This window comes from Vulpes vulpes, chromosome 11, assembly GCF_048418805.1.
Source record: "Vulpes vulpes isolate BD-2025 chromosome 11, VulVul3, whole genome shotgun sequence".
Classification (NCBI taxonomy): domain Eukaryota; kingdom Metazoa; phylum Chordata; class Mammalia; order Carnivora; family Canidae; genus Vulpes; species Vulpes vulpes.
The window spans coordinates 85,085,287-85,109,303 of record NC_132790.1 but is presented as its reverse complement, the minus strand read 5'-3'; the positions used below and the strand labels follow the sequence as shown (position 1 = coordinate 85,109,303).

The window sequence follows — 24,017 nt, the reverse complement described above, 5'->3', positions numbered from 1 at the left end:
ACTTACGAAGTAGCAAGAATAATATAAGGTACTTCCACATATTCTCCCAGATTCAACAATTTTAAACATTTTTGCCATATTTGCTTTATCATTATCTCTCTCCTGTATGCCCATATCCACATTATTCTTTTTCTGAATCATTTAAAAGTAGAGCATATACATCATGTCCCTTTACCCTTCATACTTCATACTTCAATGTATTTCCTAAGAACAAGGACATTCTCTTAGAATCACAGAACAGTTACCAACTTCAGAGAGGTTAACATTAAAACAATACTTTTAGGGGATCCCTGGGTGGCTCAGCAGTTTGGTGCCTGCCTTTCGCCTGGGGTGTGATCCTGGAGTCCTGGGATCGAGTCCCACATCAGGTTCCCTGTGTCTCTGCTTCTCCCTCTCTCCCTGTCTCTCTTGAGTAAATAAATAAAATCTTCAAAAAAACAAAACAAAAAAACAATACTTTTATCATATCTATAGCACATATGCCAATTTTGTCAACTGGCCTAATAAATGCTTTTATAGCATTTCTTTCCATTCCAGTTCAGGATCCAATTTATTTTCAATATAAAAAAAAATCAATTGGGGATCCCTGGGTGGCTCAGCGGTTTTGTGCCTGCCTTTGGCCCAGGGCACGATCCTGGAGTCCCAGGACGAGTTCCGCGTCGGGCTCCTGGCATGGGCCTGCTTCTCCCTCTGCCTGTGTCTCTGCCTCTCTCTCTCTCTCTATGTCCATTATAAATAAAGAAAAATAAATCTTTAAAAAAAAAATCAATCGTATTAATGATCCTATGCCTTAGCTCATTTACCTTACTTCTAACCAAACTCTATCTATGTATGCTAAAGATAGATCTGAGACAACATAAGAGCTGTTCAGGATGCTTAATGGTATTGTACTAACTGCAACCAGATCATCATCATGCCAAGACTCCCACCATAAAAGCAGAGGAAAACAGATGGAAACTCTGGCATCCTGTTTAACTTTTTCTTCCTTCAGAGTAACTACCAGTCTCTCCCCTTTTGTTCCAGGATTTCTGCTTATTGAGTAACTATCTCTGAACCTCCACCTTGTTACTAAATGCTAGTTAGAAGCCTATAGGTGTTACAACGCTGGAAGGAAATTCAACAAAAATGGAACTACTAAATAAAGGATAGTGTCTAAACCTCAGCTCACAATTGGGCAGACCAGAGATATTTTAACATGATGAAACTAACATGATGAAACTAATCTTAACTAAATAAGATTTTATTTAAGCTTTATTAAAGCTTGTTGTAGTTTTCCCTAGTATAAAAACAATACATGTTCAAATAATTTATAAAATGTATAAAAGGGAAAAAGTATTCCCATATGCAATCCCTCCCCAAACAACTACCATTAACATTAAACATTAAAAAGATTTTCCTGGGGTGCCTGGGTGGCTCAGTCAGTTAAGCATCCGACTCTCAATTTCACCTCAGGTCATGATCTCGGGGTTGTTATGACTGAGCCCCATGTTGGTGTCTGCGATCAGCATGGAGCTTACTTAAAATTCTCAATCTCTCTCTCTCTCTCTCTCTCAAAAAAAGTAAAACAATTATTTTCCAATGCCAGCATTATAACCCTCAAATGATTTACGATTCTGGTTTACAAAATTGAGCCTTAATTTATTCTTTAGTATATATAGTTTGAAAATAGTCTATTACTTTTGTAATTACATTTGTAGTTGCAGGCAGTTTAGATGAACTATAAGCTACCGTATCTTCCAAATAAGCTGCACATGCCAGGCAGAAAAGGGAGACTAAGAAATTAAACTGCATTTTAAAATGATCTTATTTACACATACGTCCCCAATTTAGAGGTAGGTTTTTTAAAAAGATTCATTCATTCATTCATTCATTCATTAAGAGAATGAACAGGGGCAGGGGGTGAAGGAGAATCTCAAGCAGACCCCTGATGAGTGTGGAGCCCGACACCAGGCTGGATCCCATGACCAGGCTGGATCATGACATGAGCCGAAATCAAGAGTCAGACACTTAACTGACTGAGCCACTGAGGTGTTCCCAGTAGTTTTTTTTAATTTTTTAATTTTTTAATTTTTTAAAGATTTTTTTTTAATTTATTCATGAGAGACGGGGGGTGGGGGGAGAGAGAGAGAGAGAGAGAGAGTCAGAGACCCAGGCAGAGGGAGAAGCAGGCTCCATGCACCGGGAGCCTGACGTGGGATCTGATCCCGGGTCTCCAGGACTGCGCCCTGGGCCAAAGTCAGGCACCAAACTGCTGCGCCACCCAGGGATCCCCCCAGTAGTTTTTAAACCTCAATCCTGAAATTTCAAAGTCAACTACTGTACAAATTATTTAACTAAGCTCTAGGTAGACTGAGCAAAGTCTAGGAAGAGAAAATAATACGAACCTCTTTGCTTGGAGAAAATTCAAGAAGAAGGTTACATAGCATGGAAGATGCTACTACTAGGATTTCATCTGGTGCATTTTGTAAAACCTACGGAATTTAAAAAAGGGATGCTATTAATGGTTTGGAATGAGGGAGTTGAGATCATGAGAACAAATGAGAACCAAAAACAATTTATCTTTCACCTTGACTTTTCATATTGATTAGGTTAGGAAAGATCCATTTGATACTGTGTCAAACTTTACCTGGTGCTCTAATTATGACTAAGGCCCTCACACCTATCTTGCTGGAGAAGCTCCAGCCCCACTGCCAGGATGGGAAGTGCTGCACAGAAAGAGATAAACACATAAGTCAGGGAGGGGGCGCACTATATGAAAAGTGTGAACATCATGGGACTGCTTTGGAACGAGTTAGTTCAATTTACTCCATTATATCACCCCATTTCTGAAATCACAAAATTGCCCCAGAGCCTGAAATGTTCTGATGTGTTTGTCTCTAGAAGGACTTTTTTTTTTTTTTTTTTTTTTTTTTTTACCAAAAGCATGGATGAATCAAGCTACTACACAGGTAGGGCAACGTGGGGACTGGTTTTCAAGACTGAGCCCTGGTTCCAAACCCCCTTCTCTCCACTTATTAGATATGGAACTTGACCATATTTCTTAACCTCTCTGAGTCTTTGAATTGAGAAACACAGTACTTCCTGGATAGGCCTTTTTAAGATTAAATGTGATACGGTCAATGTTAAGGGAAGCAACACAAAATGGGAGCAAAGAACACAGGCTGCCTGAATGCAAATTTCAGCTCAAACACTAAATAAGTTTATGAATTCCCTGGCTATAAAATTGTTGTGAGAATTAATATATGAAAAGATTTTAGAACAGTAACTGGCACACAGTAATAGCTATACAAGTTTTTAAAAAGCTAATTGATTGTCATAATTGTCGTTATCATCAAGCACATAGTAGGTACATAGCAAACTAATTGCCATGGACTCATGCAACATAGCATAATGACAAATGTTAGTCACCATTAGCTATTATTAGAACCTGGTGTTTCTAGATTCTAAGAGTGAAGACTTGATAAAAACCACCTCGCTTATATGCAATATCCACTTCAACTGAATCCTTTTGCATTTGGGATCAGATCAGATTGATGATCCCTAAAGGAATCTTAGAAGCTCTTGTTATGCAAACTGGAAGTGGATCATCACAAAAACCTTCAGAGTTAAATATATTATTTATAATGCTTTCTTCATCTAAATCAAGTCTGAAATTCCCTAGAATAAGCAAGAATTACAAAATAAAAATAGTTGTCTTAAGATAATGCATTTTAACTCTCCTGTAAACTGTTAGCTAGTTGATGAAGATCAAATCTATATGCTTTGCATCCTGATCTCCGTGTCTGCCACAACTCCCTGTGAGATCAATAATCCTTCCCTTCCCTTGCCACACCATTCCTTTACCCCTCAGGTACATACCCTACTCATTTTTTTAAAGCCATCCTCATTCCAGAAGCCTCCTTGAAGCCCTTCCAGGCAGAAGTCACTCTATCCTCCTTTGAATATCCACAGCCTTTGTTTGTGACCTCTCCTAGGAGCCTTATTGCTGTCCACTATTCAAGTTCTTTGTGCAGTTATACCAATCTCCTTTTCTAGTAACAAATTTAAGCTTCTTAAAGGACTACTCTATCTATGGTCTAATTTACCCTGGCCCTTATCAACTGAAAGGCTCTGCACAAAAAGGGTGATATCATTAGCAGCAACCTACAGCCTCATCTAAGTTTTGATTCAGATTTATTTGACCCACACCACTTTTTTTTTTTTTTTTTGGTCCTGAAGGAAAGACATAAGACCAAAGAAGTTATTTCGGTGTAGAGACATACGAGATGACACTGTGGTTTAAAAAAAAAAAAAAAAAAAAAAATCTAGGGATTGCCAAAAGGTTAAGAAGAGGTTATACCTCTCAATGACTGATTCTTTTCCTTTTTTATAACTAAAAACTACAAAGACTGTGGATGAAGTCTAAAGTGTAATACCAAACACACAGGGGGATCAGATAAGTAACTCAAGTTTTACTGAATAAAAGAAAATTGGGCAACTGCTTCCCCATCACACTTGAGATGCTTGACCTTGGAAACACGTTCTGTAGATGTAGATCTAAAGATGCTTTAGAACATCAGATCTGAGGAGACAAATATTCAAAATTCTTCACACAAAACCCAGCCATACTGCTGGACCTGGGAGTTCTGTTAGCTACCTTGGCTCACTATAAAGGCTTTGCGGCAATGGGTGCTACTTGCTGCTTTTCTTCTTACCTTCATTAAAGGTTTCCACACAGCATGATCCTGGAAACTGGTTCGAAGCTGCTGCACAGATCTAGATAAACTGTGCAAACATCTACAAAGAATAATCAAAATTAGCTTCAAAAGAAGCCAAAACTTTTACTTTTCAAAGACACTGCTTGGCATTTCAATAAATACTAATAAGCACTTCAAGTATATCTATAGACATTGTTAATTCAACTACTTCAGGGCTTCATGGGCTTTTCAGGCTAGCTTCCCTGGTAAGTGATGTAAGAATTCACCTGAGAATACTTTCGAGTAACATTTGGATTCTGCGCTTACTTGCTGAAGGTCCGGAAAGGAAACAGGTTAAACACACGGCAAAGGGTTTTTATTCAGACCATTTAAAGCTCATACCTGACGGCAGCTAACCGCACCTTGACACTAGACTCAGACAAGCCAGTCACAATTCGGTCCATCATATTTTCAGTCTCAATGATCTGGAGAAAAAGGTTAATGCTGCATAAATAACAACACGAAGAGGACAAATTTCACTGCTTGTAAATGCAAGTATGTTAATATCCATTAGAAGTTAATGTTTTTAACAAGAGTTTTTACCTCTGGAACCATCATTTTGTGGTGGGGGCAGGCAGCTCATCAGAAAGGAAGGCCTACCCACTAAGGACCTGCCAGACTGAATGACGGGCATGAAGGGCAGATTATGTTTCTTTATTTTTAAAAATACTTGAAACAATAACTATATGGCACAAATATTGCAGAGGTATTACATAAACAGTATTGAGACAAAGCAAAAGATACAACTGAATCATCACTGGGCAGGTTCCTGCCAGAGTGAGATTCTAGGAAAATCATAGTCCACACTCAGCTCCTTATGAAATCTGTGGGTTTCTGACAGAGCCACCCTGTGGCTACTTTCTTACTAAGCAAATGGAAACTAAGCTAAATATTTAGAAAAGTAACCCTTGCCATCTTTTTACTGTAACACTAAGTCCTGTTACATATAATCACTACAATCAAAAAGTTTAATTTAAAAACAAGATAGCCTACAATTTTCCTTCATTAAGCAATGTACAGATACAAAATAAAAACTGTGTGGAAGAAATTAAACTTAACTTGTGCGGTCCTATGGAAAAACCACATATTAGAAAAAAATGCTGATACAATCGCAACCAAAATATTAACAAAAACAACTAACATTGGTTAAGTACATCTACGTGCTGGGCATTGTGCTAATACGCATATTACATTATCCGATTTAACCCTTTTGCAGGCATTATTATTACTCTCATCAGTGAAGGTTCTAGATGATACAGAGCTTGCCTGGGATCACAAAGCAGAGAGGAACCCAGGTAATATCTGACTCCAGGGTCCTGACACTTAGTCATGCCTGTAATATGGCTCTGGTTAGAGAAGTAAGCCTGTGTTCACAAGGTAGGTGCCAACATGAGTGACATGTTAATGGGAGTCATTACTCACACCTGGAAAGCACGAGGCTGGGAGAACACATGGGAAGATCACCTGGGGAGCTTAAAAAAAAAAAAACCTCAGGTCAATTAAATCAGACTGTGGAATGGGGCTCCAGCACCCGTATTTTTTTTTTTTTTTTTTTTTAAAGCTCCTCAGGTAGAATCCAGTGTGCAGTCATGGCTGAGGATCCCTGGACCTAGACTAAAATGACAGGAGTTAGAATGCTGACTTCAGAACAGAAGAGGGTGGGAAATCTTCAGATGTTCAAGCCAAATGGGAAGAGAAAACACAGTGTTGATGGGGAGAAAAATATGAACTATTAAGAACGTGGAGCCATGCTTTAGCTATAGGGTAGGAATGGTCATTTTTATTTAGTGATTTGCAGGTTCCAAATTGACATAAGAAAACTTCCATATTGACTCCTCTCCCCAGACCAAACCTAAATCTCACCCTTAACTTTGTTTTTCACCCTGTCTTCATGGTCTTCTAGTTTCTCAGCTCCTGGTTACCTACTCTACTGTATGCTTTTGCACAGACACTCTACTTAGTAGACAGATTCCCCATTTCACTGTCCTTCCACCACACATCATTGCTTCAGATCTCAAACCACTGATACTACCATGGAAGTCACCAAACTTGGCCGCCTGGTCTCAGCTTATGCTATCCCACTTGGTGGGACCATCACTGCTGCTCCACCAACTCTGCACTCATCCTCAGGAGAGTCCCGTTATCTCCTAGGATGGTTACTTTGTTCTTCAAATTCTTCCCACCTCCTCATGCCTGAAGTCCCTCTGTGCCGCCTCATTTTTGCAGGGGCCTTGCTTTCTTCCTGGGACACAAGTTGTCTCAACTTTCTTCTTCTCCTTACTAATATGTCTCCATATTTCTCTTCTTTACTCCTTGCTGAAGTTCGTACTTCAAGCTCAAAGCCCTTCTGCTTTTATAAAGAAACTATTTTCCATACCTCTTTCTTGCATCTTTATTCTGCCCAACCCCCTGGGTCCTTCTCTGCCTGCCCCAATGCCCACTTCCACCTCAACTTAAAAGAATGCCCAAATTTAACCTTTTTAAGCTATAGTCCCCTCACCCCTCCCTTCCTTAAATGGATGCATATCCCAAGGCTCTGCTCATCTCTCACTCTACACAAATGACAATGCTGGGAGTTCAAAATCAGCTTGATACTCCCTAATCTAAAATTCTTTATTCCAAGAATAAAGTGGTGGTGGGGGCGGTGGGGGATGGAGTTGAGAAATGCTATTAGACTGACTCTAGGAAACATGGGCATGGGCAAGAATTTAAAGAGGCTTCTGGATAAGGTTTACCTGCCACATCCAACTGAAGATGTAAGTCTGCCAAGGGATAGGACAAGTGTAGCACTTAGCAGGCATACAGATTTGCTCTATAATCCTGACCAATCACTTGATCTCCCTCGGCCTTCAGTACAATGAGGGGATGAAGCAATGATTATTTTACCTCCAGTCATTTGCAATCAGCATGTAAATAAACACGTTAGTTTATCAGGTTGTTCAGAAGTGACATGAGAAGGTAGGGTAGAAGAGACAAGATAGTACAGGTCTAGTTAGACAAGGGGTCAAAAACCAGGGAGCAGGCAGACGAGTATAAGGGCAAATAGGGCACAGCTCCTATTTACGTGCCCACATTTACTTAGTCAGCAACTATCTGAGTGCCCACTGAATGCTCGACATGGTTTTAAAACTTGAAGATACAATGGCAAGGGAGAGAAAGCCCTTGTTCCTACCAAACTTACAATGAAGGATTGGCAAGTGCAACAAACTACTGAATGAGTGCTATGGCACTTGAATCTACATCAGCAAAAGTACTTTAGGAATGACAAGGGCTACAGGCAGACAGAGTGAATTAAGTGTCTACAAAGGGTAAGTGGGAAAAACCTCCAATCTCAGAATGGCTGGGAAATGGCCATTAATGACCATACCAGAGAATACTGAGGCTTAGGCCAACAGACAAGGGGGAACTATGTTAGCAGCTAATCATCATAACATCAGAGCAGAGCTTCATGCTTTAAGAATCCTAGGGTGTGGAGGCTGGTATTTTGGAGCTGGGAGAATAGCTATAAAATGACTGGTAAGCCTTTCCCCTGAGTTAGGATATAAAACAGGAGGACTATTTGGAGGTATTTTCTCTTTCAGGCACAAGGTGATCTTCTTAGGTTACAGTCTATCAAAATGTCTGCAAGTAGGAAGCCTGATTTGTAACCAAACTTGTTGTGGAGGGACATTAGTAACTCTGCTAGGGTTCTGGTAGGCCCACTACTTGAATGCCTGGCCCACCTTCTCCAAGATACCAGTCTGGGAGCAAGAGGGTGAAAATAATGCAAAAATCAGAATGAGAACCTAGGATTCCAATCCAAAAAGGTATCACGAGAGGCTATGTGAATGAGCAACACTATCTAACTGTGGCTTTATAATCTTGAGGGTATTCACACCATCTGTGCAGGGATAAAAGGAGCGGTATAGTGAATATACTGACAAAATAAAGATAAAAATGTGATTACAAGGCAGAGAAAGGTTTGTGATCACATTCAGAGAAAAACTGTTCAGGTCAGCTGGGAAGGAGTTGGCGGTGGCTGCTGCCATAAAGTCTAACAGAAACTTTTCAGACCTGGGTTGGAAGGCCAAGCACAGTAACACATGTTCTTCATAGTGCCTTTCAACAACCCCAGTACTGTGCTACAAGCCTTGATAATGATAGAGAGCCAAGTCCAAGACCCTGCAAAGGATCTTAGGTCTTTCTAGAATATAAGAGCAATGCCAAGTGAAGCTTGAGGTTGTTCTGCCTAATGGTTCTAGTTGGAGATTCCTCAGCCACAGTTCAGCAAATATGCCCTGTAGCAGAGCTTGTTGAATTTGCTTTAAAGGAGGAGGAGGGAAGGAGGGAAGGAGGGAGGGAGGAAGGGCCCTTTGTTACACAGACACTGTGCCTGGCCAGGAATGTAAGTGGTAGACTGAATCTTCAGAGTGTAGATGCCATTTCTTTTTCTCTGCTCTTCTAGGGGGCCTAGGCTGTAAATTTACTACAGAATTAAATCACATAAAAATGCTACATCATAAACTGACCAAGTTTTAGGTCAATGGACCAGATTCCATGCTACCTCTCTGCTGGTGTTTTAGTCCTCATGACTACTAGCTTTTTTCTCTGGTATTATAGTTCCTACAGATAAGGATCTGAGGCCCCTGCAATTCAGATGAACTCTATAGCCTGTGAGAGAAAAGGGCAATCGGCCTAGAGGGTTATGGGGAAAATGCAGAACCCAGATAATCCTAAAGTTCATGGCACAAATGGGAATGTTAATAAGATGAAAATGGTCTTGGCTTACAAGGGAATTCCCTAGCCCTCCATGAGTTCCAGTGGACTCATACTTTAGTTGTGGCCAAGTCATATACCATCTGTTCCTCAGAGCATATGAAGAACTGGAAGAGTCAGAGTTAAAAACAAAACCCAACTACTCCTTCCAGCATGACCCAGGATGAAGCATTTTCCAGGTACTAGCAACTTTAGATTGGACCTTGAACTGTGATCAAAACAGGTCAAGCAGAGGATGTAAAAACCAGGCAGATTCTTAGCGGTGTCAAGAAACTTCTCAGATGATTCAAATTGAGTGGGCTTGGAGTCAAGGGAGTTGGGAGGGTAAAGTGGGCACAATGGCCAAGCAAATATAATTTAATTCCAGGTAGGTTTTGTGAAAAGTTCCCAGAAAGTCTTAACAGAGGATGACAAGAGAGAACTGGCTAGAAAGAGTGAAAACTTGGAATCGAACTTCCTAAGTCAGAAGAGGCAGATTTAAGATCTAAGTGGATAAGGTAGCAAATCCAGAAAGTCTAGTTAATATAGCAGGGGCTAAGCAGCCAAGCAGGATGCAGAACAAGGAGGTCAGGAACAAAGAATAGGTCTGGCAGGGAAAAAGATCTATAATGGACACTGAACCTGTTGGTATGGATGGCGACCCTTTCGACTTGTACGTGTCAATGTAGACGAGTCCCACGATACACACGAGACTTTCTGACCAGGGGCCACCTATTTAAGGTCCAGCCCCTCATAAAACTTATCTTTTTTTTTCTAAGCAGATGAGCCCTATGAACACAAGGTCTGATGTCAGTAGAGTGGAGAGACTGGTTTTAGAAACAGGGTAGGGGCTGGGGAGGAAGGAAAGGGGTTATGAGGTAACAAGGTAGATACCAGAGTAAGATAAGCATGCACAACCAGCTTATTTGGTAGCCTGAGTAGAATCATTAGGGGTGTGGGAGGGATCCACTCCTAAAAATGGAAAACCAAACTTTCCTTAGGTTTTAGGAAGTGACCGTTCTGATTTTGCTACAAAATACTTAACTAAAAGACATGATGCCATGCATATCATGGAAACGCACTTAGTATTTATAATTCCTAAGTACATCCTTATACCAATCTTTTACTAAAACAGAAAAGCAGAACACACACACCCCAATAGCACATGGCCTTCCACGAATCAAGCAAGGGGCAGCTGCAATGCTTGCTCCTATTCATTTGGGAACCCGATTCTCCTACTGCATTCTTCTCAGTGCCACTGATGGCAGCAGACAACTATCTGGAGGAATTAAATACATGTATGGTTAAGTTTTTAATTGAATAATGTTAAATTTTGAAGGAGTTTTAGAAATAAACTTATTCAACTTCTTTAGTTCATCAATGAGGTCTCTGAAATTCCAAAAGATTAAGTCACTGGTCAAGGTTGTCTATGCAAATTAGGACAGTGCTAGGGCTCCACTGGGTTTTCTTTTTTAAAGATTTTATTTATTTATTCATGAGAGAAACAGAGAGAGAGAGATGGAGAGGCAGAGATACAGGCAGAAGGAGAAGCAGGCTCCACACGGGGAGCCTGATGTGGGACTCGATCCCAATACTCCAGGATCACACCCTGGGCTGAAGGCAGGCACAAAATCGCTGAGCCACCCACTAGGTTTTCTTACTTCTAGTGTAAGGTCCATTTCACTTGCTGTGAAAAGGATGAGATTTTTGCTTAGCCTAGTAACTAAACTGAGATCTAACTTGGAAAACTGGGGAAAAAGCAATTTAAAAGTTATCAGAACCAAAAAAAAAAAAAAAAGTTATTAGTGCTGTGGAAACTACAGCCTATATATATATATACTGACATCCTAGGCCAATAAAAATTAGCATACTATAGGGCCCCCAAGAGAGAAAATAACAGATCAATGATTCAGCTTAGGGTGGGGGTAAAAATGCCAAAGGTTGGAAAAGATGGAAGCCAATGAAGAAAAAGTAACCTAAGGAAATATTGTGAAGAAAACCCACAAGAGTTCCACTGACGTTTCATTCAATTCCCTAATGATTTGATCTCCATTCTAGAATCAGCATCCAGCTTCCGCAGATACTAACTAAATGGAACTAATATTCTACTGTTTTCAGTCATTAGCCCATCTGTTCTGAATGAGAACTGCAGGCTTTCCTACCCACAGTCTATTCCATATAATACCTTTGCCACTGCTCCAATGTAAGATTTTCTGACATTTTCCTCAAGCAAATAGCTTTAAAATAAAGGGTAGTTTTTACCAAAGGCTTTTTTTTTTCTAAATGATACACAACTTCTCTTAGGACAAATCATGGATCAACACATTATATTCCTGAGTCTCAAGTAAACATCTCACAAAGTATGTCTTCCCTTCTCTCAATCTTCTATTGCTATCCACTCCCACATTCATACCAAATTTCTCAAATTCCATGATCATGGGACACACAGGTGGGGAGGAAATAGTTATCTTATCTCAGCCAGAGAAGTGAACAAAACATTCTAGTAAGACATGACCTACAGGACCTCCTTTTAGTCCTTTCTCTTGAAGGCACTGAACTAAATCAACATCTAATCCTTCTTGCAGGCCTAATAGGAATGGTATCACATTTAGGAGTGGAGGACAAAGAAGAGAGAATTCTTATGGTGGACCTATTCTTAGGCTTCTAGATTTCATTAAGTCTCTTTAAGTGTTTAGAAGAAATAATACTCAAAGTTCTAAACTTTTCTACACTTCGGAAAGAAGTGGGAGCGTTCTCTTGGCCCAACATCTCTTTCCGCTAAAACCAAACACATCATGTCAGAAATACTTGTAAAGTGTAAACATAGATCAACACTTTATCAAAAAATATTTCTCTACATATATATATATAAATATATATGTGTTTATATATATATGTATGTTCAATTTTTAAAGCTCAAACATCAGCTTAATGGCAGAACGGAACATAAATAGCTAATTCTCTTCTTTCATTTTAGCACATAAGTAAAACCATTAAAAATTACTTCAAATAACAGAACTAGAAACCTCCTCTTCACCTTGTACTGTTTTCCAGGGATCTGAATGATGCACTGCTCCAAGAGCTGTGCAATACAATGGCCCTGCTCAGCCTCTACTCATCTATATACACATCCATGCTTCCAATATTCTTAATGATCCTACAGGTTGGCAGGCTGAATTTTCATGTCCAGACGTACACAGTTTACTCAGTTAATACAAGCATAGCAGCTACTATTTGCCAGATAATGCTTCTATGGAGTTTACATTCTACTTACAAACAACATAGTCTGACAAGAGAGAACTATTAAAAGAACATACAAGGATTTAAAAATCTTGCCTTAATTTAAAATCTATTCCATAAGGGAGCTATCTACAAAATAAAATGCTGACACAGCACCTCTATTTCGTCATTGATTCTGGATGCTTCTAGTACATTAGTTTATAATGTGACCACATCTATACAGTGCCCTTAGAAAAACATTTCCAATTGACGTAGGAGAATAGAGATACAAAGATCCTTCATTTTGTGGGTCAAAACTCGTGGAACAACTGATTTTAATATTTTGGAAGGAAAAGGTGAGAATGCTTTCAAGTAAACTCTTACTTGAGATGAGACTATTGTATAAGAGATGGATTCTTCTAGATTCACTCATAATAGGCTATTTTAATTATAGCTGTACCTTAATCAGATTATGGAAAAACTAGCTCTCAATGTAGACATCACCTTTTATTGCACACAAGGCCCTGGAATTACTACATAGCATTTTAGTGTTTCATCCCCTTACCTACTTTAAATTGTGAGCTCCTACAAGGTACACAACCAGTCTTCATTCTTGGGCATATAGGAGGAGGTATGTATCATAACTGCCAGATGTATAAATGGGAATATTAAAGCACCTCACTACTTACTTTGTATCAAAAACTATGTGAGAAAATAGACACATCTTCTGAATCTGATGCTTTGCAACCAGCTAATAACAGTTATTAGGTTCTCAAAAATTCATAGCATTTTATTTTTCAACTACTCTATCACACATTGTCCTTTGAATTTTCTTGTCATTTCATATCGTAATTTGGCTCTGGTTATGGTATTTAACTTTATATGAGTAAAGCAACAGTTAACAGCACAGACTTTGGAGTCAGACACTGGGATATGATGTAGTTGCTGTCTCTTATTATCTGGGTGGTCTTGGTCAAACTGCTTATTTCTTGATCTGCAATAGCTATCACACAGGGTTATATGAGGTTAGGGGAGATAATGTGCTAATGCCTAGCACAGAGTCTGGCACATACGAAGTGCTCAATAAATGTCAGCAGTTACATTAAAATTAGGTTTCCTAAACAAATTATCTCTTGATATAAGTATCTGAGTTATATAATTTTTCTATGACGCCTTACCACGTAACCCAATGCTTCATGTATCACAAAGGCTGAATAGATGTTTGCTTAATACACAAACTGGATCTTTATTTTTCTCTTTGGCATGGTGAAAAATCTTATTCAGGCAACTTTGCTAACCAATACTCAGAACCTAATGTTTCCTACCATAACCCAATGTATAGCTATTATCCAATTTGTCTGGGGCCCATTATATGACAAAATCAGTCAAACAAGGGAATCAGCATGTAGAAAAGTATCCAGTGACAATTTCAGATCATCAACACTTGATAATGCCTCTCTTTCAAGAAGTTAGACAATTGCTCTCCCCCCTAACCTCAGCTTTGGCATGTCCCCATTTCTTTCTATAGTTCATTATAAAAAGGCAAACAGGAAGCATAGTTTTCATCAAAACTGGTATCATAGTCACTTATATTTAGCTATACATTACTAGCACAGGCGGGGGCAGACCTGTATTTTAGACTTTGTGGCATATGATTGTGTCGCCAACTATTCAATCTCCCATTATAGTGCAAAACAGCCATAGGCAACACATAGACAAATCAACACGGCTATATTCCAATAAAACTTTATCAATTATACTTTAATAAAGTTGACAAAAAGTAGAGAAAAAAACCTTTATGGACACAAATTTGAGTTTAATTTACTTTTCAAATGTCAGGAAATATTCCTTTGATTTTTTTTCCCCCACCACCGATATAAAAACGCAAAAACCATTCTAAGCTAGCAGGTTATAGAATTACTACATAGGTATTTAGTACCTACAGGGTATAGTTTGTCAAGCCCTGTGCTAGCATTTATAACCATGGGGAAAATTGCAGCAGCAATGGTCCTGGTTCCTCACCACAAACTCAATTTTCTCAAAATCTACTACTCCACAAATATTATATCATCCAAAACATTTCATTCATTTCCAGACAGAACATTCTAAAAACCCAACTCAGTCACTAATTTTAGTTCTACAGATCTAATAAAGATCATATTTTTAACCCATCTCTTGGTTTATATCTTAGATTATAGACAAAATAATCAACATTTACTTCACATTTTAAGAATAAGAATTATAATTCAATGGTTTATGCAACCACAACAACACAAATAATATTCAATGTTGTCTCCATTTGATGCAACTCTGAAATAAAAATTCATTACTTGATTTTATAAATACCTCTATTATGTATATAGCATTAGCACGCCCAGGTTTGCTTCTTGCAGTATGTTGAAGGCCAACGGTTTCAATACTGTGGGCAAGTGGCAAAACCTGGTATGGTCATGGTTAACTCTTTAAAAATACTTACCATTGTGAAAGAATGTTGCAGAGTTCACTTAAAATTCTTTGGTAGATTAGCCTTAAGAAGATAACTAACAATTTAACCATAGATTAAGTCAGGGAATTCAGAATTCTGCATGAATTTGTTATTATTCAGTAGCAAAGCCAAGTCTTGAAGGATGCTACTTCTGTGGTACTGTCGAAAACCTTCAAAATGTTCAAGGCGTTTGTTTCAAAATGCAGACTAAGGCTCAGAAATAATTCCTTCCGTCTGCCTGATTTCATGGCAGAGACAAATACAGAATTTTGACACTGTGCCTTTTAAATGACCATTAAAATTACTGAGCTTTGCAAAAATATAAATTCGTGGTATAATTATATTGTTACACAGAAAACCAACTAGTAATAAAATCAAGCTACAACCAATGATAAAAATGTTCAAAAGTGAAATGCTTCAATGAGTTTTTCATAGCAGAAAGATATTAGAAAAAACTAACCTATATTTATAAATATATTTTAAAATCTCCAACTTTAAAAATATCAAAGAATTTATATTTGTTCAAAATTTGAAGATATATATATTTGAGATATGATTTTATACCAATGATGACCCTTTGGAAAAATGACATCTAAGGCAACTATGGACAGTAGTACTTAGATAACCAAAGTCAGGTAAAACTTGGCCTCTTCACTTTTCTGAAGACATCTATTACCTAGGATTTTAACCAATTATTGATTTATATTGTAATATTCTACTTAACTCCAAGAAAAACAAAATTGTATTTGGTGCTTTGGAGAACAAGCTATAGCTATAGCATCAAGGAGTTTTGAAAACCAGTATTTTAAATATATTTTATAATATAAGAATAAAAAGACATCTTATCTTTAATGACAGAGAAACTAAAGAACGGTCCTATGGTTCTGAACCATAAATATTTTTACTAGAATGAACACAGTTTTGGAAATTTACAGCATAAACATCATTATCTTTGTTGCAAACTTTTAAAAAAAATTTATGCCCCAATGCCATTCAGCTCTTCTAATACACTTAAAAATATGTATTTATTTTTAATCTTCCAATGAAGTGATTTAAGATATTCTAACAAATGCTTCCATTTATGAAGCACCTACAAGGCATCACGCTAAATATTTAAAATACATTAGATCTTGTCCTCACAATGACCCTGAAGACATAACTTCCTTTGCTAGGAAAAAGAGGGTAGAAGACAAATTCTCCTTCTCTGTTTTCCTTTTCTTATTTTTCTCTTTTAAAAAAACAACCCACTGTTCAGTTGGGAAAAGCAAAAAACATCTTGCTACTATCTTCACATTTATCATAAAACATCTGTGGCTGGATGAGGATTGTTTTTTTTTTTTTTTTTTGCCCCTAAAAGGAACAAAAACTTAAGATTTTACGTTTTCAATTCTTGAAAATATAAAAAGCATTTAGGAAACCTTAAAAATAACAAAAATATTAAATTATTAGTTTCTAAATTGATTCAAGGATAGCTATACATTGAAATCACCTCATCCACTTTCACTGGTTCACAGTAATTCCTTGAGCCCCTAAGCGAATTCTTCTGGCCATTTCTTAGTTTTCTCTGACTTATTGAGGTTTTAGTATAAATGCTGAATCTTAAGGCTGTGTTTTACTGCTCTTTATCTAATCTCTGTTTTCCCCTTTCCTCCACCCATTGGACAATGTTTATACAATGTAGGAAATTCAATCTATGTAGAAACAAATTACTGATCTTAAAAATCTGACATTAATATGGGATATTTTATACAGATGTATATTACTTTAAGAATAGGTTGATTCCTAAGAGTCAAGCTAATTCCTATAAACCAAATCATACCTACAGGAAAAAAAAAAAAATTGGTCCAGATTCACACTTGTGAATGCTATATATTTTTAAAATTCATATACATTTAGATAGGAAAAAAAAACCCTAAGAAATAATGGTAAAAATTACTTCAAAATTAAACTACCATACCATAAAACATGTTCTCTTTGATCTATATCAAAGTGAGAAGACACACTCTTGGGATTGTCTGCCTTTTGGAAAATGGGAGTTTCTTGTATTTTCTCTATGTTAAATGCTAAATATAGTGAAACCCCTTGCCTATATGATCAGATATAGATTTCCTGTATTTTAAAGCTCATCTCTTCACATACCTGTGTAACTGCTAGTAAAGTTATGAACGTTCTTAATGCAGAAAGGCCCATATATAATTAGATTACAGGTGCTTAATAATGCAATTTTGCAATATGGTTCACTCATCCATTTGTCCATTCATTTTCTTCACCCATTCATTCTTCAAATATGTATTACATGCCAACTATGCACCCAATAGTGTTATAAATGCTGGGAATACAGTGATGAACAAACAAAAAAATCCCTGCCCTCATGGAGCTTACATTCTAGTTCCTCAAAAGGGATCTGTGGCTAAAATATTAAGTATTCAAAATCCAAGAGGAAAACTTTTTGAAAGGGTCTATTAGATACTTCAAAGAAGCAAAGGCTACAATAGTACTACAAATAGTACTACATTTAACATTTGTAATGTGTCTTATTTTTATCAAAAAAAATCACATCATGTTAGGTTTATTAATTTCCTTGAATTTTAATTTATATTTATTGCTTCTAATTTTCTCACACTTTGTTACTGATAAATTCTACTGTTCCTTGAAGAGAATAAACGTGAAACAATCCTTTTAATTTTCCAACCTGATGATCAATAGGTATTAATCAAGTGATGGTCTTCAGAAGAGCAATTTTTTGTTATAAAGGAACTGACTTCACAATTACAGGACTGTTTGCCACTGCTGCCTCTGAAAGACTTAACCACTGACTGGAGTTTTGACTGGGTATGCCAGTATTTGAAATAATTTGTTAGGTATCTTAATTTCTTTCTTTTTTACTGTCCCATTAACTGAAAATATGGTTCTTAGCATTAATATGTGGTAAAGGCCATCATTAGAAACTAGACTTTGCCCATGGCAGAGATTACAGCTAATCTTTACCTGGCATTGCTGTCAGTGTACTTACTGCTAATGTGCTCTGGACCTTTCTTCCACTGAGCTCTCAATTGCTGCCTCTGTCATTGCTTTCTCTGACCAAAATCCTTGAATTATTCTGAATTCAATATGGCCAGGCAACATCTATTGTCAAGCTCAGGGGTCCTTCATCTTTTCTTGGGCTTCTCCCTCTTAATGTCATAGCCAAGAGTAATGTTTTCCATTCTCACCTGCAGAACTTTTCCACCCTCCTTCACTTTCTAACAGGAAACTGTGAGAAACTGTGAAATTTGTAAGTATGCCACAAAGTGATAAAGGATGCAAAGCCAGGAATCAGGATACCAACTTTGCTCTGCACAGAATACAGAAAGATCCAAATGTATTACGGAAATGCCACTCTGTGTATGGTTTCTATATTTCCATTTTTATATTTATTCAACAAATGTTATGAGTGCTTATTAGGTCCTAAGGACTGTTATACCATTGGTTTCTTTTAGTGGGAATCCACCAACACTGCTCCAATGTAAGAGTGGTAAATTTCTGATCTATAGGTCATGTTCAGTCATTAGTTCAATTTCTTCTACCCCAGAGAGAAGGATCAAGAAATGGAATCACAGCAGGCCTTTAAAAATCTTTAGAAGCAATAAGATAGACTATGTCAATGAAGAGAGAAGGCCTGTATCTTTCTTCTTTATTGGTGTGTATACCTGTCTCTACCTCTTTGCTCTAGTTTTTCTCTTCATTCTGTCTCATTTCTTTAACTGGCCATTATAGGGCAATGGGATATACAGGTTATCTCCTGTATTTACTGAATTACATTCCCATTTTCAATTTAAAAGGGAGACCAAATTAACACTTCATATTTTTATCCTAAAACAAAGTCTTTTTGCTGCTTTTGTTTGGAGGGGTGGGAAAAACAACTCTACAGTCCTTGAAATTCCTTTCACCGTCTCTACTCATTAGCTCAGTGAACTGAAATTTAATCTCAGCAAGCATAAATACTGTATTAAAAAATAAAACAATAATAAACATTGTACTTCAAGATCTACACAAAAAAGGAATACAATCAAAGTTTATAAGGCATTAAGTGTAAAAGGTAAATAAATGTTTCATGGAGAAAGTAAATAAAAAACTATCCAGATATAATTTCAACAAAAAAATAGAATAGAAATAAATGCATTCAAAGGAAGAGTAATCATTTTATCATTTTTATACACCAAAAATAAGGATTCTCCACTCCTAAGAACCATTTTCATGCAGATTTTATCACAATATTATTTTATATTTTCCATTTTACAATTTCTCTCTTTAGTAATTGCTATAAACTGTAAATTACTCAAACACTTAATTTCCCAGGATCAAATATCTTCCTAAAAACTCTATATAATCCCCATTACATAAGAACATCACAGTATCTTTTCTTTACCACACAAAAAAACTATAATAATTATAACTTATTTTTTATTTGTCATCTTTCTACAGAAATTATCAGGATTTAGCCTTACCAGGAAATTATACACATTATGAATACAATTTTTAATAGACTACTGATCAGACTATTATGTTGCAAATATTTCTAGAACATGATATCACAAATTAAGTCATTAATTCAAAAACAATAGTTTATTAACAAAAAAAGTACAAAGAAGTACAAATGGACATCCTATTTCCCCCCATTATGGTCCATCTATCTATCTCCCTTTCAGTCCATGGCACAGCCTTCTGGAGCTAAAAGAATAGGTAAAATACTTCTCTTTCCAATGGGCCTGATAACCATCCAAAACCAAATCATTATGTATTTAAGTTATACAGTCCATGTCAAATTTTTAAAAAATGTTTTATCTATATGAGTCGCCATAAAAGCCTCTTCCCTTGCAATAGACCATGTACCTAAACTGAATGAAACATATCAGCATCAACATCCAGAAATCATGCTTATACACAGGGAATGTCAGATCATTAGTATGTTTGCCTTGAAGTAACAGATTACAAATGAAAGCTCAGAAGTGTCAAAAAGGATTTTCATAGATATTTACTAAACACTTCAAGTCAAAAACATCTTGTTAACTGAATTAAATTGAGGTACATGGAAAACATTCAGTTTAGCTGAGTTTTTTGCACTGATTTTTAAATCAAAGCTACTCAAACATCTAATCTATTATCTCAGTTTTCTTCAATAATGGCTCCTTTTCAATTTATTTCAATAAACCTACAGTTTTTTCATACTTCTCTCTCTATAAGCCCGAAGTACTTCTCTGAATCATGGTAAATTCCCAATACTTCTGGATTTTCCTCACAGGGCTATAGATGAAAGATATAAATTGCCATGTTTCAGTAAATAATGCCCAATTTGCTCTTTCTTCTACAATTCATCAAGACAGAACATGTGGATTAATTTACTGAGGTTCCTAAAAGCCATGTGTAAAATTTATTAGATGATATATTTTTTTGAGTGGTAAACACCAGCCATTTGGGGTTTGTGGAGGCAGCCACGTCAGAGCTTACCACTCTATTTTAGTCCCTGCTTAGAACTATTCAATAAAGAACATGAGTTCAGTGTTAGACTAGGCTGTAGTAACATAAGGTGCTAGACCAGTGATACATTTTTTGGGAACTGGAAAATTCAGATGACCACTCACTAAACATAAAATCATTATTCCACAAAGATTTTATTCACATCAAACTTGCACAGAGCAAAAAAAAAATCAAAACATAACTAAGCCACATATCAAAGAACAATATACAATAAAGGTTTGAATTTCTCAATGGCATTGGAAAGTATTTTCATAAATAACATTTACAATTCTAGTGTTAGATCTTTCAAGGTGTCTGAAGCTTCACAGTGCTAGAATTGATTTTTATCAGAACACATGCAAAAATGTGCAACATAATAATTCATATTAATGACAGAAAAAAGCACGCCAGTTATTTTTCATTCCAGCACGGCCATGCCACTCTATATTCTAAAAACAAACAACCCCCCAAATCCGGGTCCCATTCATTCTTCAATTATGCCTTTAGTCACTCTGTTTTATTATATTCAAACAGTCACTGTTAGTGCTCTTCACCACGACTTTCAGGTTGACGTCACTCCCTGCCTGCTGGCTGTCAGGACTGGGGGACGCCCCTCTCCCAGACTCACCTTCTTCCGGATGTCTTCATCATTTGCTCCTAGAGAGGCATAGAGCTTGAATGCAGCCTGGCGGAGTTCATGAGCATGTTTTAAGTCATGATCAAGCTATGGGAGGGAAAAAAAGGTATACTGCAACTCAGTCCACACATCTAATTTCCAATAAAATTGAGTTAAAATTTTTTTAAAAAAATTAACTATTAAGATATTAGTGCTCTCACTGAATCGCTGCTTATTTTTGGGTTCTGCTCACATATGACTAAGACCTTGCTGTGTTTGCATCAGCATGATCTGGAATGCATGCGGTCTGCTTCTGTCTAAAAGTGGACGCCACAACATTTGACACTGGTGCATGAAAAATCTTTGTGAATAACTGACCCTTAAAAATTCAATGTTCTTAGATGGTAGCTTTAGCGGCACTGCTTGCTTGCACCAGCTCTTTGAAATGCTGTCCTCAAAAAGTAGGCACTCAGGTCTGTCTAGCCACAGGCTACAGCTGATAACATGAATACCGCTGTAACAGGGTCCCTAGGAGGTTTTCTTAACACCAAGAGCAATGTTAGGCCAATTTCAGCATTTAACAAGATTTTAGAAAGAGGAAAACCTTTGTGAAAATTCTTAATAAACAACAGACCATGGTAATCATTACCATGTTATCTATTACAATTATCTGAGGCTTATGTTCGGAGGTTTCTTTGATAAGTTTAAGGTTACTTACTGGTATGAAACAATTAATGCTATCTTTCCATATGCATAATTAACTAGGTTATCAGTTCTTCTGTGTATCTAATTATCACTAAACTACCTCAAAAATGAAATAGAAGCATATTCTCATGACATTTTCAATGACTAAATACAAATCAGTAAATGTATAAGGCATATATTAATAATGTAAATAATTCTGTAAGTAATTCACTGGAATGACTACCACTCCAAATGAGGTGCCTTGGAAAGGTTCCCTTTTATGCAGTGATGTTAAATGTTGTTTACAACATTCTGAGACTCTTTTGAAACTTCCTAAAGAGCTAAATGGCATATTAGCTAGAAGGCCCTAAATTCATCAACTAAGAGTTTTATTAATTGTCACTGTAGTGTGTGAAAATGGGGAAATAAATTCAGCTAGGTAACATCATTTATGGTAACAAATAATAACAACAGGGGTGCCTGGGTGGCTCAGTCAGTTAAGTATCTGCCTTTGGCTCAGGTCATGATCTGGGGCTCTGGGATTGAGGCCCACATCTGGCTCCCTGTTCACTGGGGAGTCTGCTTCTCCCTTCTCCTTCTGCCTCTCCCCTCTCATGCTCCCTTTCCTTCTCTCTCTCTCAAAGTATTCAAACAAACAAACAAAAAAACTCAAAAAACAACAGTAGTTTCAAAAATATTTTGATCACAGCAGGCACTGCCGGATTATGGGAGGAACTCCAATACCCAACATTCATTTTGATGTATAAGTTCTAAAATATCTATATCCTTAAAGTCTTACGTACTTTCTAGTCATAATCATAACATACATTAGAATACAGATTTGGATTAAATATATAATGAAAATCACACATTTATGACTGTGTAAGAATTTCTTACAATGGGTCTAGTATCAGTATTTTTATGGTCAGAAACCATTATATAATCAAACATCAAAAATAAAGATGACAAAACAAATATTCAGGTATGGTATAAAAGATCATTTAAAAGATTATTATTATTCTAGTTTTACTGTGATGAAAATAAAATTGGGAAAAACCCCAACATAGGGATAATTTTCTATACACTAGTTAAATGATTTACACAGGGCAGCCCAGGTGGCTCAGCGGTTTAGTGCCGCCTTCAGCCCAGGGTGTGATCCTGGAGACCTGGGATCGAGTCCCATGTCAGGCTCCCTGCATGGAGCCTGCTTCTTACTCTGCCTGTGTCTGTTCCTCTCTCTCTCTCTCTCATGAATAAATAAATAAAATCTTTAAAAATGAATGAATGAATGAATGAATGATTTATACAGGTATAAGCTACAAGTTCTTATGTTTTCTCACTCTCCTGTCCATCAAAGTGTCCTATTTGCCTTGCTAGAATGGTCAACTGAGGGTGTATATGAGGCCAGTTAGGACTTACTCATGTATCTTTACACCAGTGACATACTGTGTCAATGTGTGCAAGTGGCCAGAGGGAAAACAGACTAGGTAGATGGTTCAAAGTAATCTATTACCTATACTGGAAGAACAATACTACTGAAGGAAGAGCAGGCATTAATTTTAATATATGGTGTACATTACTAACAGCAGTAACAGTGAAGGTTACTTTGGGCCCTTTCTAAGAAAAAAGATAAACCATTAAGAGTTCCTTTTATTTTCAGTGTTAAAAGCCAAATGAACAGTTGCCTGCCAAATGAAGTTTTTGGGAACTCAAGGACATGGGAGAGGTCAAAAGGAAAGTTAAAAAAAAAAAAATTACCATTGGGACCACTGGCATTAAAAATATAGTCACGTTCATGAAACAGTACCACTTACTAATTAGAAGGCAATGCTCTCTCTACCATGACCTCCTTAAATAAACTTTCTCTAATTGAATATTGTTCTCTTACTCTTAGAGAACTGGATATGACTAACAGGCTGAGAAGAATAAAATCAAAAGAAATATCTAACTAGTCTAAGGAACTTACAGTTTGAGAAAAAGTTTGAGAAAAGCAGTTTGGTTCTTGATGCTCTCAAACTAGAGCTTATATAGTACTTTAGTGGACACT

General features: G+C 37.0%; 1 protein-coding gene across 1 annotated transcript in view; it reads right to left on the bottom strand.

Annotated features, from left to right (window-relative positions):
* The window catches only part of ARMC8 (armadillo repeat containing 8), a 111,542-nt gene that overhangs the window by 21,331 nt on the left and 66,194 nt on the right, over window positions 1-24,017 (bottom strand). Inside the window, exons 12-15 of the mRNA XM_026018505.2 lie at window positions 21,299-21,394; window positions 5,079-5,161; window positions 4,695-4,776; window positions 2,385-2,471 (exon numbers count right to left, since the gene is read on the bottom strand). Coding sequence (XP_025874290.2) covers window positions 2,385-2,471; window positions 4,695-4,776; window positions 5,079-5,161; window positions 21,299-21,394 — 348 coding nt within the window. The remainder of the gene's footprint in view (window positions 1-2,384; window positions 2,472-4,694; window positions 4,777-5,078; window positions 5,162-21,298; window positions 21,395-24,017) is intronic.